The sequence below is a fragment of the Pestalotiopsis fici genome, assembly GCF_000516985.1.
Source record: "Pestalotiopsis fici W106-1 unplaced genomic scaffold PFICI_Scf_1, whole genome shotgun sequence".
Taxonomy (NCBI): domain Eukaryota; kingdom Fungi; phylum Ascomycota; class Sordariomycetes; order Amphisphaeriales; family Sporocadaceae; genus Pestalotiopsis; species Pestalotiopsis fici.
This window is the reverse complement of record NW_006917091.1, coordinates 1,437,289-1,452,874: the sequence shown is the minus strand read 5'-3', so window position 1 is coordinate 1,452,874 and position 15,586 is coordinate 1,437,289. Positions and strand designations below refer to the sequence as shown.

The 15,586-nt window shown below is 50.5% G+C and overlaps 1 protein-coding gene across 1 annotated transcript; it reads right to left on the bottom strand.

The window, feature by feature from the left end:
* Window positions 1-725: 725 nt before the first annotated feature.
* PFICI_00453 (uncharacterized protein) lies at window positions 726-2,290 on the bottom strand (the record flags this gene model as incomplete). The annotated part of the gene is made up of 2 exons (XM_007829034.1): window positions 726-1,534; window positions 1,600-2,290. The coding sequence occupies 2 exons, from the start codon at window positions 2,288-2,290 to the stop codon at window positions 726-728; spliced, it is 1,500 nt and encodes a 499-aa protein (XP_007827225.1).
* Between the last annotated feature and the right edge of the window lie 13,296 nt (window positions 2,291-15,586).

Sequence of the window (15,586 nt, the reverse complement as noted above, 5' to 3'; positions counted from 1 at the left end):
CGAGAAAAGGTTGAGGGTGTCCACCAGGGGTCAACGTAATGCTGCGTCAAGTCTTTCTGCTGACTGTAGCCGCTGTTTGGCTGTTGAGCCGCCGTCTATGTTCTCATGTCCCGTAACCTTTTTGTTTCCCTCCATCTGTCGAGGCTCGTAAGAAGAAAAAAATTTGTTCAAACCGCTCCGAATAGAACCCCGGGCCCCAAATGAAAAACTGTATGGTATCATCCAAGCGAAAGTCTTCCACCAGAATAATCCCCTCTAAATGCAATCCGCGCTCGCGGAAAACAAACCCCCAAATTAAAACAGATAGCAGAATATAAACCAGAAAAATGGTGTATGCCATGCGCCCTTGAACAATGCTCTGGCCATTCCACTCTGGGGAAAAAAAAAAGAATATGGCGAACCGATATCTTTGTGGACATAAAAAGCCATCTTCCATAAATCCTGTACACCAACTCCTCGCTTGGACAAATGAAATAACATGATTTTTGGTGACTTTACAAGTTTTGAAACCGTATAGCGGAGAGTTCCAGACTTTTCCAAGCAGAGGGGGCGCGCGCATCTTTTTTCCGTTCCGTTTTAAGTAATTTTGTTTGTCGTAGATCCGCGTCCTGTTTCTCCTGCCGAAAGGCTTTTTTTTTTCGAATATGTATTTGAAATGAAGTCGTAATCATGAGTGAGCTGGCGCCCGTTTTGTTGTAATAAAAGATTATAGTAGTAAGTCCATCCTAGTAGCAGCCCTGGATGTTGCCAAACAGTTGCACAGGATGGTGGTAGGCGGCAACATGGTGTAGTGGTACACTAGGTTGCACGTATTCCTTGAACCGGCCCAGGAAATATGGAACCTGAAGTTTTGGTACATAGGCATGAATGGGAGTCGACACCGGCACCGGGCAGGGCTGGCATGGATTCGCGACACAACCAGCGTACTGAGGAACAGCCTCTGGAGCATACACCTGAGCGGCTTCCTGGTCAAACATTTGCGGCTCCTGAGACACCTGGGGAGGAATGCTCTCATCCTGGACAAAGTCCTCATCGTCATCAAGGTCGTCAATGGTGGAGACACTGGAGGTCAACGATCCATCGTCAGACGAGCAAGTAGACTCGCCATCCGAATCGGACGAGGCAGGGGAAAGAGGTGCGCCGTAGACCAGGTCGCTAGCAGGAGCTTCGCCATATGCATACTCGGAGGGCTCTGGGGAGGCCGGGGGAGTGGGCATGACTTGGGTAGCAAGGGGCTGAACAGTAAACCGTTGGCAAGCCATGATGCGGTTCTTGAGCTCAGACAACGTAATTCTTTGGTCTGGGTTGCGGGTGAAGATCCTTCCCAGGATGTCGTTGAGTTCGTCCGACAGTGGAAGGATCGTCTTGAGGAAATCAGAGCTTCTCGTAAAGGCACGGTAGGTAGAATCCTCGAAAGAGGCCTGCTTCCAAGGGTTGCGTCCACAGGTCAGGTTCACCAAGATGACACCCAGGCTCCATACATCGTTGGGGGCGCAGTAGTAAAACGGCCTTCTCGATGAGGGGTCAAGGCATTCTATAATAAGGAATGTCAGTCAAGAGTTCCAGTATTACATCAACGTGGGTAGAGAGTAACCATACCAGGCGACATGTAGAAAGTTGAGCCACATCCATAATCCTCGGATCGGTCAGACGAAGTAGCCAGGCCAAAGTCTGCAAGTTTCACGGTTGCGCCCTGGTTCGTGACAAGAATGTTCTCCGGCTTCAAGTCTCGGTGGTAGATTCCCAGAGCATGGCAGTGTTCGACGGCGTCCAGAATCTGTAGGAAGACATCCTTGGCAAGATCGTCCTTACCCACATATTGGCCGCACTCGGTGATGTTGTAGAACAGGTCTCCTTCTGGGCAGTACTCCAAGACAACGTAGGTGCAATCCGGGTCGTCCACAATCTTGAGCATGGAAACAACGTTGGGGTGGGCTGAAGCCAGGTAGTGCAGGCGCAATTCCCTCTGCTGGAAGCCAATTTGTCGCTGGTCGAGTGGGAGTCCTTCGGCATTGTACTTGCTCAGGGTCTTGACGGCATACCGTGTTCCAGTCCGGATGTCAATGGCAGTGTAGACAACTCCATATGCGCCGGTACCAATGATACCAACCAGCTGGAGGCTGTCGCCGAGAAACTTCCCTAACCTATCCTCCGGTCTAAGGGTGTAGCGAGGCTGGCAAGCTGGCGGTGGGACGGCAAAGGGTTGTTGTTGTTGGTAGGCACACTTCTGACTGTCGTATGCTGGTGAAGCCGGAGGCGTGGGATATCCGTAAACTGGCACATTCTGCATGGTATATGATGGTCCAATCCTGGGTGGGAAAATTCCAAACGGCTTTTTTGGAGTCTAGGCAAGAAGAACAAACAGTAACGAGAAAGGAGGAAACAGCCTTCTACTAGACGGTATCCGGATCCAAAGCAAAGGAAAGTCCTGGTAATTCCTTTGGCAGAGAAGAGAAAATAGTTATTGGTATATCCTTTTTGGTTCGTATAAGTCCCTTGAGTGGTTCGCTGTGAGGATGTCGACGTCGAACAAACGAGTCAAACAGTCCTTGGTAGTTGTCGCCGGCGGTGGGTAGAGATGTTGATTGAGGTGAATCGAGGTGAGGTTTGGTTTGGCGACGGAGGAGACAGGACTCCTTTGAACTTTTGGGGGGAGGTAGTTGCTGAGAGGGAAGAAAAAGGATATTGCAATGAATGTGGTGAATCGAGGTGAGGTCAAATCGAGATGCAGCGCTGGGTAGAGTGATGTAGATATTGGAGATTCGATAACCGCTGTACGGGCAGGGGTGGCAGACTACGTGTTTGAGTGGCTCAAGCAGACCCCGGCAAGCCTTGGCTCAGAATCTACAGGCTACCATGATTAATAGTCTGGCACTATTCGTCCCACCTCAATACGTACATGGCATGCGCTATTCTTAATTTTCGACGGTGCCGCTAGGTAGGAGGGCGCCGGGCTAACATGGTTGACTCTTCCCAGGACCTACGCAGGACAAGGGAGGTGTGGATATGAAATGGATCCCAGTACTTCTGGGGCGTCCACTAGAAAGGTAAGGATGCGCAGCCTGCACATGGGCCAAGATTTTACTGTGACGCTTAGCGATATGGGACAAGCACAGGTATATACGAAGAGGCAAGGATTGTCTGACACACGTAAATAAGTGGTCCACATCGACCGCCGAGGGTTGGAGGGGAGGGGTGGTCTTTCGTGATGAACGCCCCTCTCCCCCCTTCATCATTCGGGAACGGCCTTTTTCAACGTCTAACGGCACACCACAGCCCGCAGCAAGCAAGCAAGCAGCAGCAGAAGCCCTTGCCCCCCAGCCCAGCCAACCCAGCCCAGCCAGCAAGCATGTCGAGCGAGCGAGTGATCCAGCGGCGGGCGGAAGAAAGGGGCGTGCGTGTGATCTTGTCGATGGAGTGAAGTATTTGGTGTGGCTGCCCATACTCCGCTTCTCTCATCTCGTTGGTTCGCCCGCTGGCCTAGTCCGGGCAAATCGTCATTATTGACGGGCCCGTGACTCGCATGGTTTTGCTTCTTGCCTTTCCGGTACCCGTGCCCGTAAGTGGTGGACGAGCTGGATTTCGCTAGGATGAGAGGGACTGTCCCGGCTGATGAGCAAGAATAAAAAAAAAAATCATAAAACACTAAAAGTGCTGGGCGGCAAGATGTGCCTGTGTCCACATCTCATTAGGAGTTGGGAGGATCGACTCTTCCTGTCGCTTCCAGAAGCACGACAACGACGACAACCCAATTCGTGCTATCTCATAGTGGCTAGGTAGATAGATTGTCTGGTGGCAGGGATGCTTTTGGCTCTTGGATCCCATCATATCTCACGGATGACGCTGTCCGCTGGCGACGATTCCCATTGGCGTCCCAGCCCCAGCCAACCAGTACCAGGCAAAGTGACAGACCTCTCGCTCTTGGCAAAACTCTCTTTTGGCGGCAGATATTTGGGGTCAAACGACACGTCAAAATACTGCTATGTAGCGCGGACGAAGCACCGACGGCGACACTGGTCGCAGAAGGGCCCCAGTGGTCATAAGCCCAGGCCATCCTTCGGCTGTGGCATATCTTGACAGACGAGCCAGTGGTCCGTGTGTCATTTTTGTTTGTGGGTTTCCATTTTTAAGCTTTTTGCAAACGCAGCGCAGACGGCGAGCGCATGAATTTGCCAGGCGAATGTGCTGCTGCTTGGCTGCTGGAGACTGAGACTCCCGCGCACAGTCACAGTCCGGTCGCCTCCGCCGACCCTTTGCTGTCGCAGAAGCTGCGTCGTGCCCTGTTGATTCAATGCGACGGGGCCACTGCAGTAGGCCACTCTACTACTATAGTATGCCTGGGAGTAGGAGTAGTGCTGGTCGGTTGCGGTGCAGGCGCTGCTGCTGCTGTGCAAGATCGACCGAATAGCTGTCTCCGTTCGTGTCTCACTCCAGTCCTTGATTGGACCATGTGTTGTTATGACTGAGGATCTGCCATTGTGCAGGTTTTGATTTAGCCGCTAGCTTGTCTCGTCTGGTGTCATTCCCTTGGGCACCGTCGCGGGTGCAGATCGTTGCATTATTGACGGGACGATTGCCTACTGCGGTCTCACGCATCGCTGGCCAATCTGACCTGTGCGATCATATTCGGGAGCAACCTTTGGTTACTCCTGAGATGCCATGGATAGTCTGCTAACAGCGGTGACGGGTCTAGACAAGCTTCTGGTGTTTGTGACTTAGCAGAGGACGGGTCCGACCAGAGATTGCCATTACACGGCTAGAAGCGCTGACGTCGCGCCGGAATGCATTTTGTCTGACTATCTGCCTCGTAGCTAGACCTTGAATGCCACACAGCGGGCTTGTACTGTGTAGGTGCACGTTTGAGTCACAAGCCAGTCACAGCGACAGCATACGCAATTACTTTATGGCTCTGACTCTGCAAGTGTACGTAACCGTCATTCGATGTTTTCTTTGATAGTGTGTGTAGTGCTGGTTGCAAAACGAGACCGTTGAGCAAGATGGATTTGAATGTGGTCTGTGTCACTGAGTACAGGGGGAGGGGATCGGTAGGCACGGTTGTATGTAGTAGCATTCATCACGGATCTTGGAAAGGCGGCCGGCAGGAACAGGTAGGGGAGACGCTGTCGGCTCTCTGGGATGGTGGTGTTGCGTTGCCCGTGAATGGCCCAGACCTTTTGGTGGCTGCCCGCCATCCATGGATCATGGAGCATTTGACAGCAGGACCGTTGAACAGAGCCACTGGCAAACTGGGCTCCAGCTTGGCTTGGGTGCTAGGTAATGTAGGTTGGCACACGATTGTTTGCCTGCTTCGTCTGCCTGCCGCATTCGCCTACCTACTCCAGTCAGTCTTTGTCAGTCACTCAGTCAGCGCGACAGGCCCAGCCGCTGGTGCTGCATCAAAGGATTGGTCAGAGCAAAGGGAAAAAAGCAAAGAAAAATATGGATGACGGGGGGCAGGTAATGCATTGCATTGCAGTATACAGGGCCTGCCTGCCTTGCCTGGCTGGTCGCCACATATCGCCCAAGCTTTGCTCTGCTCTCCATCATCAGGCCTCTTCCGACTCGTCGCCCCCAACAAATAGCAGGAGGCAGCGCCGACTTTCGAGGCTGCAGACGGGCGATTATTTTTTGCTCTACCGCAGCGTAGGACCACATGTTCGATTGGCCTGAAGCGAACCAAGCTCAACAGTATAGTGGATTGTAGGTGTGGGTGGATGGCTTGGATGGTGGCACTGGCAGGCAGTAGACTGTGGGCAGTGGTAGTAGTCAGTCATGCCCAGCGTTACATGCAGCAGCCTCGCAATCAAGAGGATTCGTGACCCGACGAGCCAATGAGCCCGCGAGGCCGCGAAGGCAGGAGGGAGAAGTGAGGCTGTCGCGCCCGTTGCCCGTCCGCCCCGGACTGGGCTGGACCAGGGCCCAAGCCCAGGGTTTCTGCTTCTTCTTCTCTTCTTCTAGGTTCACAAGGTTCATAGCACCTGGTCCATTCATTTCGGTTGTTCTCTACTTTGATGATATTGCTGCATCTGGCTGTCACTGCGCATTCAATACTCATCATTTTATCCATAGGCCTGTGGAAGTACAATGTGAGCAGCCATGCATACAGCACATTACATACCTAGCAGCTAGTACACAGTAGCCTGTAGAGACACGCAAAAACCGCCGAGCAGTAAAAAGAGCGCCAAGAGAGTCATTAACAAGGAATGCTGCGGCTGCTGTTACCGCTGCAATAGAATGGAGAATTGTGCAAGGACGTTTCTGCCGAACGAATGCGAAAATTTCCTTGGCCCTTGACGGCTTGTGCAGGAGTCGAGGAAGGGGAAGGAAAAAGAAAAAGCAAAAAAAGGCTGATCTAGATGCTCAATAGGAAACCAGCGCCGACCACTGGCTGCTGCCAAAACAATACACTAAACTAAGAATCCACAATCCCAATGCACTCCCGCAAATCCACTACTCTGGGTTATTGACTGTGCTTCCTGAACTTGCCGCTTACATTACCTGTATGTACGTGTGTAGCGCCCTGCCCTGCCCATGCTTCCCGTCCGTACATGACATGAAATTTGATCAGGACCGGACTTGCAGCAACATCGTGATATCACGATTGCATTGCTGCTTCCTGCAAATTATGCACCTTCAGGGTTGTTTTTGGGAAATGAGCAATCATAGGATTTTCCTCAAAACTACTGTGTATGTACCTGGGTATACGGATTCAGCAGCCACCTACGAGTAGCATCATCCCCTAGCACTTGTTCTAGATTGGCTAGGTAATGTAAGTAGTTTGTCTAGTCACTCATTAGGTGACTTGGTCACAGTCTGGTTCGGCTCAATTTACCTGGCCGATGTGCATGTCGAGATTGCGATGAGCCTACCTTGCATTTCCAGATGCCGGACTGAGCAAAAGAACGGACAGCAATATTCCAAGATTTGCTTGGGCAAGATAAATAATATGCAGGTCCAGTCTTGTTTATTTTCCGGCGTGCAGACCGCAAACGGCATTTGCTGCGCTTCCAGAAGATCACGATGCTACCAGGTCTGGGTTAGGTCTGATCCGGACCTTTTTTCTTCTTCTCTCTTCCTTTCATCCCATCTTACTCAAATCTTGTTCAGTCGCTTTGACCTTCTGCGACAGCAACAGATTAGGCATAGTACAACCGCTAGATGCAAGTAATCATAAACAAGCCCAGCTGATGGATGGGTGCATGAGCAAGTTATGTTACCACCATTGTTTATTTTGCTCTGTCTATCGTCTATCCGTCCACCATTAGTATTACATACTACGTACTGCCTAGATTGCTTACGGTGTGGTCGTGTACTGTAGGCGCCCCACGGTCACGGAACCCAGAAGTCCCCTTGCAACCAACCATTGGATGCGCATGAATTATAGCCAGCCGCCTATGTAGATAACACGCAATACTGCGACGTCGATGTAAACCAGCACCGCCCTGTGACTGGCCAGCCATGCCCCCCCCTCCCCTCCAAGGCCTCGCCAGGGAAACAACTCCTGAACGGCCTGCCAATCTGCACATCAATCAATCCATCGTCGGTGATCACACACACAACGATCTACACTTAGCATCAGTCGGACAAACAGGTCAATTTTTAGCACATCTCTCTCTAGCGAGTCTGATTCCCTAACAGCCTAGGGGAAGATCATTGCATCTTCTTTCTAGTGAGGGGCGCGCTCCTAATCTGCTGTTTCCGAAGCGCTTGAAAGACGAACGAAGCCTCCTTGTCGATTCGATTACCGCTTGTCGAGATCCGAGCAAATCTTGCGTAGCCTATCTATACGTATCCATCTCTCTGTGCCTCCACTGTCACACACACCCTTGAGCGCCCTGGCGCTTTACACGCATCATGACCCTGGGGCCGCCGAGTATCAAAGCACGTCTTCCGTAGTAGTGGTCTGAAAAGAGTATTATTATTCACTCCAAAAACTCACCGCCCGGGCGAGGGTGGATCTTGTTCCGGAGCTGAACAAGAAAAAAAACTTATGATTGTCGGCAAGATTATAGTCGTCCAATCCCCATCCCTCTCACTTACAGACCGCATAGTCCTCTATATGCCGCATCAACTAGTATATCGACAGGTAGTATTGGGGGCTTCCCAATAGCGTACTGTATCACAAAATCCACAGCGCAGCTGCTTCCCCGATAAGGCATGTGTAAAAAACCATTGCCAGCGCGCAGCAGCACTTGTTGGAAAGGCTGTGTACGACTGCCAACTTTTTTGTTTTCTTCCTCGCCAGCTTGCGCATCTCGATATGCAACTCTTCTGAAAGCGGGTGGTGTCACTATAGTATACCCCCATTTGGGGACTATGTTCGTCCGACCCTCCGATCACAAATCACGCAACACAAAACACAAGTAGGGTGTACTATGTATAAGCGTGTGTAAGTGTGTGTGGCTTGTAAGACATGCAAGTTAGTCGCTTCGAAGCAAAACACTGTGTTGGGAAGAAATCATGGCCACATGGCACCACCGAGTCGTTACTTGGTAAAAATTCTCTAAGACATCGATGACCCAGAAACGTGTGTGTGACCCGATGTCCCTTGCTTTTTTTTTTCCCTTTTCATTTGGGCCTCACAGAGAACGGGGGAGTTTAGACCTGGCCAAGATGCTGGCACGTTTGCGCGGCCTTGCTCGGAGCAATATCCTCTTGTCTCTCATTTTCCCTCCGCTCACCGAATAGCCAATATCCCGGGAAGCAAACAAGGTTGCCTTTCCCTTACCTCGTCGTCAGCCTCGGCCGTGAAGCGTCGTTGACAAAAGTTTCTACTCGGGGGTTTTTTATTTTTTTTTTATTTCGAAATTCAAGGCTCCAAAAGGGCAACAAGCTCTAACTGTCGGCCTTTACTCTCTTTCCGTGGACCCCTTGCCTCAAACAAATGACTGCACTACGAAACCCCTCCCAGCCCCCATGAGCGGCATGGTAACAGATTGATTGCCTCGGATCAAGGCTCACCGCAAGTAGGGCAAGATATCCGCTACGGTCTCAAGGTTTTTCCCATACCAGGGAAAAAGGCGAAGAATATCCGTTTGACAGGCTTTCCCAGTCGTCAGCCCGAAAAATCCATCCATGCAACAAAGCATGGGCGATTCTAGGGACTGTCTCTCCCTCCACGTCTAGCCTGCAAATAAGACTTGCAAGGCACAATGAGGGGGCCATCTTTCGTTCATGATGGAGGACTTTCTGTAAAACTTCATGCATTGTACGGACCCCATTGTGAACCCGCACTTTTTTAGAGAGATCGGCTATCGCATATGCCCATAGATTGACCGCGCGCCGCCCGTTCATACCTAAGCTGCCTTCCTATTGCTGCAGGGAGGAGCGAAGATCGTGGACCAGTGCAACGACGATTCGGTAACAGTAGGATTGCGATGTGCCGAAGGACCTGATCTGATTGATTGAATCCTACCAAAGCGTGAACCGCTGGCTGGCCGGCTGGCTGCCTACTGGCTGCTGGCTACTCTGACATACATACAATAGATTACCCTCGATAGACAATGCTATGTAATGCTAGAGAGAGAGAGAGAAAAGCGCGGCCGCTCCTTGTCTCCTCCCACTTCCCTCCACCTGGACCTAATGCGCATGGATCGTGATCCGATGCGATCGTCGTATCTGCCACTATATTCCCTTATGCTGACTGATGTCAGCAACCTGCAAGTCTACGAGTCAAGAGTCATCAACGGCGCAACCGGGGAACTTGGGGAAGGCAGCCAAGTGCTGCAGCATTGGCGGCCATTGATGAAATCCCAGCAGCAGCCAACCAACCAACCACCAAAAACCAAACCCAGCCAGCCCTGGTCGATAGATTCAGCCCTTCCTGATAACAAAGTCGGCCGTTGACCGTTTTGGCTCTAGAGCCTTAAATGATGTTAGACCCTTTTATTATCATCCATGGGCATATGACCTCTTTCTCGAAGTCTCAGTTGTTGCTTTACCCCAAATGTCTACTAGAGCAAAGCTGGCTTAGCCTACCCGTCTTTTGGGAGGGGAGCGTGCGTCCGCTGGGCGTGGGCATCAATGGGCATGGGGCTTTATGGCGAACAAGCAAAAGGCAGGCAGGCAACAAAGCACGCACAGGGCAAAAAAACCGTGCCGGGCAAACAGAGTTGGAGCCGCTCTGTCGGAAACGCTCCAGTGTTTCAGGGAAAACAACGTTCTTGCCCCAAACCGCTGGGCGAGGCGGGCTTGTTATCCTCTGATCAAACATTATCTGCTTATTTTATTATTACCAGCCAGTTGCCCAAGGGAAAAAGAGAACCCCTCCAAAACTGAAGGGTCCTTGGAAATGCAAGATCGCCATTGGTGCACCAGGGGAGGAGGACCTTATCCAGATATCTGATACCAAGCATCATCCAAAGTGGCTTGGATTCTGCGTCGGCTTGTACAAAGTATTTTGGATTGCGAAACCCTCTGAGTCTTGCGTTCATAGTTTTGCCACGATATATTTGGTAGTCTCCCCTCGCCCCTTGTGACCCAATTAGGTGTAAAACAATTCAGATGGAGAACCCTGAAAGTTATGCGGGCGGAGATCACCAAAGATGGGAATGTAGGTAAGCAGAAAAAAAAAAATATGCATTCCACCACACACGGGAAGTCAAAGCTTCAGGGTGCAACACCAAGCAAGCAACAAGGCTGAATCCGTCGGCGCCCCTCAGGAATGTCTCAACTCGTAACCCTATCAAAAATCTACACTTGTTTCCCCTTGTGCCCGAAAGACACTCTTCTTTTTTTTCTCCCTCATGTCTCCCTTTGATGAGATGTTGGCCCAAAGAATGATGTAACGTGACCGGGTGATGATTTCGTCACGAGACGATCAAATCTATTCAAGTCATTGAAAGATCCCTCCGGAGGAGAGCAACCGAGCCGAAATCTCATCTGACTTTTTTGCTGCTCCTTCTCTTTTTTCCCCCACTGTCTCTACACTACACTCTAACCCCCCACGAGCCTTATTGTCAATCTGAGGCACGAATTGTTGAGTATGATGTCAATTTTAGGCGTGCACGTGCAGTGATCGACAAGTTCGCTCCATATGCCCATAGGCCTTTCGAACCCCGATTTTACAAGAAACCGGGCTGGAACTCTCATTCTGACGACAATAGACTCCACAAACGGCGAAAAAGAGGGCATTTTAGACTATACACTAGAAACCCCGGGGGCCGTTGTCTTTGCCCTTTTGCGCTATCTAACAATTTTGAGGCTTTGCATGCTTGACCCTTCATCATGATGATCATGATGATGATGCTGATGCCCCTTGCTTTCCCCGGATGATGGGAGGGAATGGGGAGACAGCCCAATGGAGAGCTTGACCTCATACGCGCCCCCTTAGTGCAGATCATAAATGCTTGGCATCAAACCGCCGGCCTGGTTCAAGGTCATCCCGTATGGAAATAGCTGCAGCTGGGGGGTTTGACTAGATTAGGTATATTGTTTGCGACGGCAGCGTTTCAACTTCCCAGCCATGATGGCGCGCGCTCAATGCACATATTGTAGCCCCGGGCCATTTTTCTGTTACTTTTTTCATCTCACTTTCCATTCCCCCGAAGCCATTCAAAAAGGAAAAAAAACATCGGATGAGATACTGTCGCTCCGATAGGGTCGATCGTGAAAGAAAGTGGCAGGAGCATGGCGTCGTTTTCTTTTGCTACTTCGCCTTTCGGGGGGAAGCTGCATAATGTTTGGTCACGAGTCAAGTGGCTTGTTAATAATCCTCATGCGACAATCGGCAATGCGAGGGCGGGCGAAGGAATAGAAAAAAAAAAATACACAACGTATAAGATTTACGCCGGGCGATGCAGCTAGCGACCAGTAAGCACGTGAGGGACGCGTGCTCACGGGAAAGGATTTGCTCTATTTGACTTTTTGTTCAAAATGGTATCAAAAAGGCGAATACTATTATAGTGCCGCTATGTAGGTAGGGTCGCCTAGTTTCATGCTTTTGCTTACTCGAATCAAATTGGCCCCAAACACTGCATCCCATATTACAGTGTGCCTCGCTCGTCCTTCCACGCGCCGCTCGATCCGATCGCGCCGTTGGCAATATACAAACACGTGACTGTGACCACGCAGACTACCATGCCTTCTTACTCCCGAATATAGCTCGTACATACTACAGAATACCGTTGGCTATTCTTGCTTTGCCGAGGGAGGTGATCCCCTCACCATGCATCAAGTACATTGCATTGGCCTCTTTGTAAGTTCGCCCACTGATCACTTGCATGGCCCAAATTGGACCTGCCTGAATCTTTCCCTGTGCCCCGGAGGAAGCGTTATGACAACAGGCTCATCAATGGTGACTGGTCTCGACTTGCCTAGTTGCATCTGTACAGTTTGAATAAACGACAAGTATGCAGTATAATGACTTGACAGTTTGTTCGGGAGCCACTATACAGTCACACAAGTCACGAACTTACATTGCAAGAAAAGTCCGGTTCACTCGGTTCAAACCATGGCAAAATCGACAAATCGGCATTATCGGGTGCATATGAGCTGAGGGTTGCACTACTCGATAAACAGCTTTTCTTCTTTCTTTTCCCCGCTGATAACTCCCCATTGACCAACACAGCCCATCTTAGCCATCGCTTAGCTAGTGCGCGGGCTCGTCAAGTATCTGACGTGTCGCGCCGGCCTGCTCGGGGGGAGAATGAAAGAGGGCTGGCGGGTCATAGTCCGGATGGCCGCAGCTCGCCAAAGAAAAGAGAAAAAGCGAAAGGCCGGCGGTCGTGGGACGACGGATAGCCGCCGGACATTCCGGAGGCTGGTGCGAGAGGATGCCGCCACGGGTCCCCAATATGCAGCCCTTTGACTTGTCACTTTGGAGACTACAGTAGCCCCAAGTATACTGGAGAGCGTTGCAACCCCTCGCTTTTGAAGAGAAAAGAAACGACGCGACGAGGCGAGACGAGCAGAAAAAAACAAAAAGAAATCAACTACAGTTTTAGACTTCTCGTTGGGCAACGTGATGTGGGCACTCTTCACTGGTTCTCGTCTCTATTTTCTCCGAGTGGCTCAATATCACATACTTTGGCGTTTCTTTTGAGTCTGATGAATCCGGGGGAGATCCTGTGATGATATTCGCCTCCCCTTCTTCTTTTTTTCTTTCTTAAATCGTGTCGACTAGGATTAACTGTAGACTTCAGACTTTTGAACAACATGGCCACGCTCTCAACGAGAAAGCACGTGTAAAGCAATGTTTAGACTCGGCTCGGCTTGCTTATGAAAGAAAAAAAGGGCCGGTAACACTTGTTATAATGACTTTCTCTTGAAATGCATGGTCAAATCTCACGAGAACCTGTCATGCTGTTAGTAGCGTAACCTGTGCAATATGATTGGAATTCCGCTATATTAAGATTTTGTGATTTAAGAAAGGCTCCTTGCCACCGGAGATTTCCTCGCAAGACGATATTCGCAAGCCGCCGTTGCGAGCAGAAGAATTAACTTGCAGACAACAAGCAGCTGGAGAAGGGGAAATTTTTGTCTCGCAAGCGCGCGACCTTTGTCACTTCATCCAATAGGTACAGTCGTACAGGAGCTTGTGGAGGGAAGAGAAGGACGCACAGCATGACGTGAAAATGGCTGCTTGCCCTTTCAGCTTACAAATGTTATGGCCGCACAACGTCGTTGGCGCCCGCAAGCCTCAAGCACCCGCCCCGGGAGGAGCGTGCTCTTGTTACACGACGGATAGGAAAGAAAGCAACATGGAAGGAAACAAAAAAAAAAGAAAGAAAATCCCTCCTTTGGATTGGTCAACTTGCTCAGATCATCAGCACAGCCCTCTCCATTTTCTCATGTCGCTCGAGCCGAGAGAGGTAATGCCGTGTCACTTTGTTCTATACCAACCTGCTTGTGTTGTGCGCCTCCCCAATTATCGTCTCGCGTGTGGCACGGCATTAATTGAGGCGCGGGGCTTTTGGAAAGGGCTTTGAGTATTTCTTTTCCCAAGTGATGGAGGATATCGTTTCGGGCAGGAATCTAGACGTGCGATTAGATTGCTCTCGTAACCACCAACCTCGACAACATCCTATAGAACGTTGATGTGACCAAACGGCGTTTGGCCTAGACGTTCCATCTGTGCAATATTGCCTATTTTCCCAAGACGGTAAATGATATTGGGCGGCTACCCATCTATCACAGACCGAGATATGACCACTTGGGACTACATACCTACTCTGTGACCCAGCCCGTCTTACACACTACCCTGCCTTGTCATTTGTCATGTTTTGATGTTGTGTTGTGATGTGGAGACCACCCTTCCGTTATGTGAAAGGTGATTATATTGTCATTTGCTGATATCGGAGGGGGGCGAACTCACGGTGGTGTCGCCGAGCACAAGGAAAACACTGAAACATCGCACGGGCCGTCATAGGGCTCCAATAGATCTATCTGTATTGTATTGCAGTGCAGTGCATGTACAGAGTAGTTGACGTCGTGTATGTGCTTGGTCAACAACGGGGCTGTTATGCAGAAGCCCATACTCAAAGGTGTAGCCGTAACATAGCTACCACCCACATGAGCACGGCAGTGACTATCTAGCTTAGTTGTATTTCGTGGTTATGGGTACACAAGTCAAACGGAGATGGAGGATCCAAGAAGGCTGAGAGAGAGGGCGAGTCCACCTGGACGCACACCCCCAAAGTCCCGTGACTTTCTCTTGCGAGATCCCCATGGATCAACTTTGTAAACAAGACTCGTTACGGTCGAAATCCAACTGAAAGATCCAAGTTCAGGGGAGTAGGCCAAATAGACCAAAAATAGAGCTTTCGATTTCCCAAGGCGGATCACTATACTCCCGCCCAGGAGTGCCACGCAGGCGCCAATATCCTACCAAAACTTTTGGGCAGGGCTATCAAGCCTTTTGCAAAATGCGAATGAGCAGCCTTCAAGTGAATCCACGTCCTAAATCCAACGCTTCCGTTCAAACACCATGCTCCCTAGGTAGTAGAAACAAATTAAAGGTCTGACATGAAGAAGTATATTTCCAGTTGTGGCGATGAAAGGATTCCGGATAAAGCCCTGATGGACGCACCGGATACAGAAGTACGTGCCTACGCAATCTGCGGTCAGCCCGCGCTTCGCTACGGACGCGTACGCAGGGAGAGGCGCCGAGGCGGCGGTGTTGTGATCTCCTTGCGGATCGACCGTCCAAAGGATTGCAAAACGTCATGCAATTCAGATGGAAAACTAAACACTTGAACCTGTCAACTGTCAAGTTTTGATCTGTGCCCTACCCATGCGTTTGGGAACCACCCCCCGTCCTCAAGAAGGGCGACTAGGAAGTTATCTTGGTCCCGTGGGGCCGGTTCTAGACAGATCTGTGTGGAATATTCGAACCTCTGCAGCTTTCCAGATTTTCCAAAGGTCCTTTTGTTTCCTCGATCCTTCAAAATGCAGGTTGGGTAGTATGCGTAGTATGCATAGAAGGAAAAAAAAACGTCCAGCCGGTAACCCCACGCCCCGTTGCAAAGATACAACATTGCGCAGTCTTGCCGTGACGCAAAGCCATACGGCGCTCGTGGACAGCGCGGAGAGAAGCTGGATTCTACCTAGTGTAGGATTCTCTTGCCAAAAAAGCTGAATCCTTCCC